Genomic DNA, 10,253 nt, shown 5'->3' on the forward strand with positions numbered 1-10,253 from the left:
CACCCGAGCTACAAATCTTCTCCCAAACTTTGAACATCTCCTGTATTCTTTGAGTCTCCTATGCTTTCTGCTAATCCACCAATCTTCTTGTCATTTGCAAATGTACTGATCATACCAACAGTGCACTCTTCCAGATCATTTATGTATATCACAAACACAATGGCCCCAGCACTGATCCCTGTGGAACACCACTAGTCACCTTTCTCCATTTTGATCAACTCCCTTCAACTACAACTCTCTGTCTCCTGCTGCTCAACCAGTTCTTTATCCACCTAGCTAGAACACCCTGCACACATGTGACTTCACTTGCTCCTTTAGTCCAGGTCTACAGGTCTCTGAGAGTGGCAACACAGGTTGGATAAGGTCAAGAAGGCATGCAGCAGGCTTGCCTTCGTTGGCCAGACCATTGAATGTAAAGATTAGCCAGTTATGTTACAGCTGTACAAAACTTTAGTTAGGCCACACTTGGAATATTGCCGTAGAGTTCGGGTCACCACACTGCCAGATGGACGTGGATGCTTTGGACAGGGTGCAGAGAAGGTTTACCAGGATTTTGCCTGATCTGGGGGGTATTAATTATGAGGAGAGGTTGGATAATCTCTGATTGATTTCACTGGAAAGATGGAGGCCGAGGGATGACCTGATAGAGGTCTACAGAATTATGAGAGGCATAGATAGGGTGGAGAGTCAGAGGCTTTCTCCCCAGGGTGTAAAGGTCAACTACTAAGAGGGCACAGGTTCAAGGTGAGGGGGGTAGGTTTTTGGGAGGGAAGTTTTGTACACAGAGGATGGTGAGTGCCTGGAATGCACTATCATGAGGTGGTGTTAGCAATGGTTAAGGTGTATCTTGATAGACATATGAACAGGAAGTGAACAGGGGGATGGGTATCAAGTATGGGCAGTAAGTTGCAAGTCTAAATAAGGCTTAGGAATCAGCACAGATTTGGTGGGCTGAAGGGCCTGTTCCTGTGCTGTATTGTATTGGATGCCTTGTCCCTGTCGCAACAGAAGATATGGACAGATTTGAGGATGGTTCAGAAACCCAATCCACCATTTGCTAAACATCCTGAAACAAAACCATAATTATATTTCTCAAAATGCTGACTCCAGCATTCAATTGCAAGGTTGGCTGCTTGGGAGAGAGGTGTTAGCAGGAGTAATCAATTCCTTGAGGGAATAAAACAGATGCATAGATTTGTATCCTTCTCCATTATTCCAATTGGTTCCAATTGATAAATTATCAATTCTCAATGTGCAATGTACATTCCTTGAGGATGAAGATTTCTTTAATCCTAACCCAAACAGGAAAAGGCAACAACAGTTGACTGCCCTTGGCACGTACTATCCTGGTGTGAGCAGCCGTAAGCCGGGTCAGAGGCGGAAGTTTGTGAAGGGGAGACAGGACAACGAATCGCACATTTACGCCGTGATTGATGAGGACCGTATTTACGCTGATTACTTGAACAAGTCAGGAATGTCGGCTGTCCCCGAGGTGGACGTGTATCGTTCTTTCGATGGTCCGATGGGCGAGATGCCACCGTCTCTCCCTCCTCCCCGCGGCACCGTGTCCAAAGACACCCGGCCAGAGGGCATGTCCATGGTATCCAATGACCTGTATACGTTCTCAGTGAGGAAACAAGACGTGGAGAAAAGTATCCTTGACAAGGGTGAACAAGATTCCAGTTCCTAGCAAACCATTTACCTGGTTCTAACAAACTGTGTGTGCGTGTGCACATGACGACTACAAAGAAATTATATTTTGATGGGCTGTGCCTCCCTGGTTTTAACCTTTTTTTGAATGTGGCAACATTTTGGGACATTTTTGTTTTGATGTAACGTTCTGCCTTCTGCTTTTTGCTGTGTCCCATGGTGGGGTTTAGTTCCACATCATCCCGAACATCACCTTTACATCACCTGCACTGTTCACGGGGTCCCCTTCAACACAGATAATGGGAAACACAGAGGGAAGTGTTTTAAACTTATAAAGGTGCACCTCCTCTCTGTGGTATTGCTAGGGATGGCCATTGCCATTACACTCAATTGAAAGTGGCACTGCATTCAGCACAAGCCACTTGTCTGTAGTTTTTGATTGTCTGCTCATTATCTGTGACTGCAAGTCCAGACTAGCACAAATTCCTTAATGTAGCCCGCTGTAGACACTGAATCTGATCAGCCACTGAACGAGACATTGCATTTGTTCGTTTTATTTCGTATGGTTTGTAATAATTCTTAGATGTCTGGCTCCTCGCTTCACCCAACACACTCTGAGCAGTGTCCTACAAACTAATTATAACTAGTTGTCATCTTTTTGACCTGGTTTACCCAGGTCACAGCTCATCCCCGTTCACATGGAACACGAATGCCCACTGACTGAGTACAGTGAAGATTCAGTTCCTGCCTCTTCACAGCTAAATCATTTTCAGTTACTGAGTTGTACAGGAGGCAGATGAGAGCAAAGATTACTTTTTAAATTGTCTTTTTTTTTAAAAAAAAAGTTGTCCCTTTTGTCCCAGAAAACTAAATGACTCATTGCACCTAAAGTGACAGGAGTTTTGTGGTAGACCTAATTAATGTGTCAAATGTACCTCAGTTTGTAGTTGTGTGTTGCAGGCTACACCTATCTAGAGCTTATATCGGTCAGTACAGTTAATAGAAATGATGGTAAATTCCTGTTGTGTTGGTGACTTCCAAATTCTGTAAATTGTACACTCAGTAACACTCTTCAATCTCCGAAAACCACTGTGGGTGTATCAACATCCAAGGACTGCAGTGGTTCATAAAGGCATCTTGCCACTACTTTCTCCAGGATAACCAGAGACTGGGAATAATAGCTGACTTAGCCAGTCATATCCAAAACCCAATAATGGCTTGCTAAAAATTATCCAGGTTGGGTGGACCTCTCTGTCTGGTAGCCTGTGAAGCACTTGCAAGTGTTGGTGCAGGACCCTGTAGTTCTTAGCACAGAATGTCTGTGTGAATTTGACATGTTGGACATTAGCCTCTCGCAAAGATTTGGCTTGGAAATCAAAACCAGGCAGACTCTCCTGACCATGAGTTAGAGAGCTACTGGGGCATGAGCACTTACAGTTATTGGCAATAGAAAGATGCCGAGTGAGCTTTGTGTCTTGGACTCATCAGGACACATGCTAGAATGGCAATTTCCAAAGGGACTAACAACTTATATTGATTGAAAAACAGATTGCTGATCTGTTGGCAAGTGGAGAATGGTTGCCATGGAGATGCACTAGGGCACAGATAATATTTTCTTTAAATTGTAAGAAGGCAAATCGACTGTGGTCAGGGTGTGCCCCAGGGGAACAAATGTTTGTTTAACTCAAAAGGTGCACTACCTGAACAATTTCCCTCTGTCTGCAGAAGGTCTGTGTATGAAAATGTTTAGCTATTAACCATCAATCAGTCATCCTGAGTCCAACTGATGACCTTAAACTGCTTGTTTGTGTCATTTCTGACACACACATAATTGCTCAGTAAGTATTGTCCAACTGTAGCAACACATCCAATGTTGACACCACAATTCTGAGCTCATCCCTTAAATTCCTCGGTCTTTACTGTTGGTAAAACTATCCAAAGCCTCTGGCAAAATTAGCAGAGGGAGAAGATCAGAGGATTGCCCTGTAATCATGCTCTTTAAACCAGAGGTGTAAATGTGAAGTGTTTGTCTTTCACTGTACTTTCCACATGACATTTCCCAGCCCCCGATCCTGGAGTGAGTCTGAATTGTTTGTAGCCTCCTGCCTTGATAGATACTATTCGTCACAGACAAATCCCCACTTTAACCAAACGTGTTTAGACAGATATTGTGAAACAAGTGGGCAGGATGTGAATTCATGTAAACCCTGGACAGTATATATTGGTAATTTATTTATGTTTTTTTTAAAAAAGAAGCACTTGTTTTCAGGCTGCATGTGTAAAATGCTTGGATTTGTGAGACAATGACTCACCAGATGAGACTAATGACAGTTACGTTTTCCTAGTAAAAACGTGAAAAAAATAAACTTTTGGAATGATGGATTGCAGTTGTTCTTTGTTTTAATAAAGTCATTTTCTTTTTTTAACTATGGATTTGTCTGTCAATCAATTCTGCCTCAATGAGGGGCCCAGACTTCTTTATCTTCCCCTTTCCCTTTATGACCTTTCAATGACCTTTCCTCAACCGGAAAATGTTCGAGAGGTGTCACAGGTTTTAGCGTCGAGGGGCTGGGAAAGGAGAGGGTGAGGAATGAACAATTGGAAAGGTCTGTGAGGAGGTGGAGGTAGAGATTGAAAAGGTGAATGGGATAGGGTACAGAGCAAAATGAGATGGCCATCAGACAAATGAAGGACTGACGGTGAGTCTAGAGGAGGTGTGAATGGCAACCACAGGATTGTTACCAACAGCTCCTTCCCAAAAGTTGTTACCACCAAATCCCCACTTTGATCAAGCCTGTGAGGATTACAGTGTCAGAGTAAGGATGTCTTGCTCCAGCTATCCCAAGCCTTGGTGAGGCCACACCATGAGTATTATTTTTTATTATTATTAGATTAGATTCACTACAGCGTGGAAACAGGCCCTTTGGCCCAACAGGTCCACACCGACCCTCCAAAGAGCAACCTACCCTGACCCATTCCCCTACATTCACCCCTGACTAATGCACCTAACACTACGGGCAATTTAGCACGGCCAATTCACCTGACCTGCACATCTTTGGACTGTGGGAGGAAACCGGAGCACCCGGAGGAAACCCATGCAGACATGGTGAGAACGTGCAAACTCCACACAGAGTTGCCCAAGGTGGGAATTGAATCCAGGTCCCTAGTGCTGTGAGGCAGCAGTGCTAACCACTGAGTCACCGTGCCGTCCCTATGTGCAGTGTCGGTCTCCTAGTCTGAGGATGGATATTCCTGCTATGGAGGGAGTCCAGTAAAGGTTCTCCAGACTGATTCCCAGGCTGGCAGGACTGACATACAAGGAAAGACTGGATCGACTGGGCTTATACCCGCTGGAATTTAGAAGAATCAGGATGGGGATCTCATAGAAACATAAAACCCAGATGGAACTGCCCAGGCTAGATGCAGATAGAATGTTCCCAATGTTGGGGAAGTCCAGAACTAGGGGTCACAGTCTAAGAATAAGGGGAGTGTCATTCAGGACTGGGTTGAAGAAGAATTTCTTCACTGAGAGTTGGGTACCTGTGGAATTCTCTCCCACAAGAAAGTGTTGGGGCCAGTTCATTAGATACATTCAAGAGGGAGCTGGACATGGCCATTGCAGCTAAAGGGAGCATTGGGTATGGAGAGAGGGCGGGAGTGAGATACTGAGATTGCATGATCGCATTGAATGGTGGTGTAGGCCCGAAGGGCTGAATGGCCTACTCCTGCTCCTATTTTCAATGTTTCCATGAGTTTAAAACACAGTCAAAGGAGCAGTCTGGTAACTCGCCATGTGTTTGATACATAAGTTGACTTTTCAGGGAACAAATCAGTAGAAGATTCAGGAAACAACACAGAAACTAGCATCTGCAGAGCAAGAAATGAGAGAATCACATTACAGCTTTTTGATATTCCAACAGAGCAAGATGTTAAGATGGAACAAGTTAGTTATGGCTCTGAATTCTTTTAGCTGTTTGAATTTTAATAATGAACAGGAGAAGGTTCCTGTCCTACTACAACAATACTGAGGGGGGTGGGTGGGAGGGATGAACCTGCCCCAAGTTAATCCAGGGGGCTTAAAGATAAATGGGAGGGGGTGGGGTTGGGGGGTGGGGGAGGGGGAAGATAGCTGAGAATGTGATCGGTAGATGAAGGGGTGGGGGACAGGTGATAGGTCAGAGAGGAGGGTGGAGCAGATAGGTGGGAAGGAAGATAGGTCAAGAGGCCGGTGCCAAGTTGGAGGCTTGGGACTGAGATAAGGTGGGGCTGGGATTGTGATAGGTATATGAAGGTTGGGGTGGGAGGGGGATGTCCCCCTGGCCCACAAACCTCATTCCTGATGAAGGGCTTATGCCCGAAACGTCAATTCTCCTGCTCCTCAGATGCTGCCTGACCTGCTGTGCTTTCCCAGCACCGCACTCTCGAATTTAATCTCCAACATCTGCAGTCCTCACTTTCTCCTCCACAATGAGGGGCATGATTTCTGTAGAGTACGACCCCTACAATGTGACATATTTTCAAGATTCCTAGACACGTGCAGATTAATTATGCCATTTACAGACACCCACTGACTCTGATTCATACTGAGACCTGGGTTAGGTGAGACATATTGAACAGCAAAAGACCAGATATCCTTCTGTTTAGTGAGGCCAAACTCCTTATCTCTGAAGCATCTCTTTCTAAATTGCTTTGTTTCAATTCACTTGCTCACTGCACCACAGAGGGTGAGGACAAATGCAATCATTAACTCTACTGTTAGAACTGAGGTTGACTTTATTTTTCTATCCTCACTCCTCCATGAAGGGCTCATTGTCAGATCTGTCTTTGAAAGGTAAAAGATCTGAAATGCTAACTATGTTCCTCACACCATAGATAGTGCCTGACCTGCTAAAAATCTAAGAAATAAGATTTTCTATTTATATTGCCTCTGTAATAATTGCTTCGCATTAATTACAATGTGTGAGAAGTGTACAGTGACTGGAAGACATTAATGTTGTGTTTTCATTTAAAACATCATTTGTTTTAATTCACTAATATATTGCTTTCCTGGGGTAGACAACAAAGGCAATAATTATCATTGGTTCTGTTGCAGACAATGTTATTAATTTGATTAACTAACATTATGCACACTGTGTTACAGAGCCCAGTGGAGTGCCTATATTAGGTCAGAATGCTTTTTCAGGAGTCAGGATTGACGATGTGTTGAATGATGTTTGTGACTGTGACTGGATGTGGGATACTTAAGCCATCCATCTTAATGATTTACTGATTAACACAAACATCGTGGTCTTTCAGTTGTTTGTAATAGCTCGAGTAGTGCCCAGACACAACCGACTAATGGTTATAAACCCCAAAACAGACCATGTGCTGCGAGGCAACACTTGGACAACACTCTCTAAACAGTCAATGTGCTAACAACCAATTTAAGTCGATTTCATGATGTGGCCTATTTATATTTATGCTAGAAGCAACACAGGAACCGATTCTCAAGCAAAAGGAATATTTTTCAAGTCTTTTGTGCCTTTGTTTTAATTACCTGGAAACTTGGGAAGCTTTTCACTTCCTGATGCTTTCTTCATGAAAGTGCCTCAGCCAGTCAGAGTTCCAACCTTTTCCTGAGAGCAAAAATTCTTGTGATCGATTGAAATTGGGCATTCTTGTGTTTGTCCTAATGAGTGCGAAATGAAAAGCTTTGGCAACATGTCTTTCTGTTCAGCAATAGTCATGTTCTGTATTGCCAAGAAAATTAAATGTCAGCGTGGATTTTATTAATAGGTGGGGAGCTGAGTGTCTATATATATGCCAGACACCCTTAGTCAAAGGAAGAGTTAATTATAACTTATGACTTCTTGATTTTGCTGATTCTTCAACAATATGTGTCCTGAAAAGGCAAAACAAATTAGGGATTCCTCTGTCAGTGGTTTCTGTCACTTTGGCTGATGATGGGAACAAAAGATGTTTCTCTCACTGGTGAGTTTGTGTTGCATTGAGCTAGTATTGTTTAGAAGGCAGATTTCCACTGCCACTTCGTTGAGGAAGCTGCCCTCATCTCTAAGAAAAAAAGAATCACTCATCAGGGCATAATGAATTCAATCTTCCCACAATTTTCATATGTTCCTCGGCTGGTTTACAATGGCATTCGATAAGGTTCCACACTGTGACTGAGGACACAATGCATGATCAGGGGACATAAGGAAGAATGGACCATTATTTGGCTATGACCAAAGGTCAGACACTATGGGCTTCAGGTGGTTACTCGCACGTGGACCGTGCTGGGATCATGTTGTTCACAATTTACAGAAAGGGTTTTAACTTGGGGACACAAGGACAAATTCATAATTGTTTTACAATACCAAATTATGTGCTTGCAGTTAGTACAGAGGAGGCTTCCAATAAAATGCATTCATTGACATTAACAGATTTACAGAATGGGTATGTGATTAGAAAATGGATTTCAATAGACAAAAGTGGAATTTCTTGTGGATCTTCAGAATCCTCAGCCCATGGGTGAAAGGTAAAACATTAACCCTTTCCCTCTGTCTATCCAAGCCTGAGATTGATGGTTTTTCTTCTGAGGGGAAAGTACAAAAGGTTTAGGAGCAATGGCCGAAAAGCAGCATTGATGTGAAAGATCAGCCGTGATATATTGAATGTTGGAGCAGGCTCAAAAAGCTCAATGTTCTCTTTTTAAGAATGGAAGACGTAGGATCAGAAGTAGGCCATTCAGCCCATCGATTGTGCTCTGCCATTCAATAAGATCATGGCTGATCAGGTAGTCCTCAACTCCACTTTCCTGCTTTTTCCCCATAACCCTTGGTTTCTTGCTGATTAAAAATCTGTCTGTCTCAGCCCTGAATACACTAAACTGTCCAGCCGGAGATAAAGAATTCCACAGATTCAGTACCCTCTGAGAGAAGAAATTCTTCCTCATCTGTGTCTTAAATGGATGACCCCTTACTCTGGGATAAAGCCCCGCTGGTCTAATAGTCTCTTAAAAGGAGAAACAACTTCTCCACATCCATTCTGTGAAGCCCCATAAGAATCTGGTTTGCTTCAATAAGGTCCATTCTCATTCTTCCAAATTCCAACAAGTACATGCCTAACCGACTTAAAAGTCTCTTCATAAGAAAGTCTCATAGCTAGAATCAAACCTAATACATCTCCTCTGGACTGCTTCCAATGCCAATATATCTTTCCATAGAAAAGGGAAACAAAACTGTTCACAATATTCTCGGTGTGGTCTAACTACTGCCTTGTGTAGCTTTAGCAAGACCTCCTTGGCTTTATATTCCATTCTCTTTGAAGTAAAGCCCAACATTCCATTTGCTTAACCTCTGAACTGGGATGCTGGCGTTTTTTGCAATTAATGCACACGGACTCCCAAATCCCTCTGCGCTGCAACGTTTTGGAGTCTTTCCCCGCTTAAACAACAGTTAATTATTGCGGTGAAGAGCACTTATCCAACATTACATTACATTTGCCAAGTTTATGCCCACTCTCTTAACCTGTCAATATCCCTCTGTAAACTCTGTGTGCCATCCTCCCCACTTGCCTTCCCACCTATCTTTATGTCAGTCACAACCTGACAATAGTACATTCACTTTCCTCATCCAAGGCCCTCATATATATTAGAAGTAATTGTGGGCCCAGCACCAACCCCTCTGGTGCTCTACCGGCTGCACTCCACCACATTTCTTACGTTCTTATGTTACATCATTGAAGTTAGACAAATAGTAGGTGAAGAAGCTAGTGCTGAGCAGAAACACTACCATGGACATGTCGGGCTGAATGGCCCATTCCTGGGTTATAAAGTATCCAAGGAACAGCCACACATTTGGTTCATTTTAAGCAGTTTGTGACTGAAGGTATTGAACTGGAAACTTTGGCAATGGATTCCGTAATCCTCAATTCCCAGTGCTGTCCTCTCTCAGTCTCTTTGCCTTAAAATAACAATAACAGAAAAAAACACAGGTTCAGCAGCTAGGTTGACATAACTCATATTGCTGATGAAGGGCTTTTGCCCGAAACGTCGATCTTCCTGCTCCTCAGATGCTGCCTGACCTGCTGTGCTTTTCCAGCACCACTCTAATCATAACTCATATTGTAGCAACAGGGCCTCCAACAGAGAAAGGCACCTCAAGATTGTGAAAACTGAATCATGTGGTGAGAATCAGGGGCGAATCAATAGCACCACTGCCTCACAGCGCCAGGGACCCGGGTTCGATTCCAGCCTCAGGCGATTGTCTCTATGCAGTTTGCAAATTCTCCCCGTGCCCACGTGGGTTTCCTCCGGGTGCTCTGGTTTCCTCCCACAATCCAAAGATGTGCAGGTTAGGGTGAATTGGCCATGCTAAATTGCCCATAGTGTTCAGTGCTGTGTAGGTGAGGTGCATTAGTGGGGTTAACATAGAGTAATAGGGGAATGGGTCGGGGAGGTTACTCTTCGGAGGGTCAGTGTGGACTTGTTGGGCCGAAGGGCCTGTTTCCACTCTGTAAGGATTCTATATGTTTGAGAGGAAGCCAAGATGTTTGGTCAACGAGGCAGCTTTTATGGAAAGTTTTAAAGAAGGACAGCAAGGCCTTGAGGTAGAAAGGTTGAAGGA

At 43.7% G+C, this 10,253-nt stretch overlaps 1 protein-coding gene across 1 annotated transcript in view; it reads left to right on the plus strand.

Annotated features, from left to right (window-relative positions):
* cdcp1a (CUB domain containing protein 1a) overlaps positions 1–4,079 on the plus strand; it is a 113,318-nt gene extending 109,239 nt beyond the window's left edge. Inside the window, exon 9 of the mRNA XM_072560378.1 lies at positions 1,306–4,079. Within this exon, the coding sequence (XP_072416479.1) occupies positions 1,306–1,690 (385 nt within the window). The 3' untranslated portion in view covers positions 1,691–4,079. The remainder of the gene's footprint in view (positions 1–1,305) is intronic.
* The last annotated feature ends 6,174 nt before the right edge of the window (positions 4,080–10,253 follow it).

Source organism: Chiloscyllium punctatum, chromosome 41, assembly GCF_047496795.1.
Source record: "Chiloscyllium punctatum isolate Juve2018m chromosome 41, sChiPun1.3, whole genome shotgun sequence".
Lineage (NCBI taxonomy): Eukaryota > Metazoa > Chordata > Chondrichthyes > Orectolobiformes > Hemiscylliidae > Chiloscyllium > Chiloscyllium punctatum.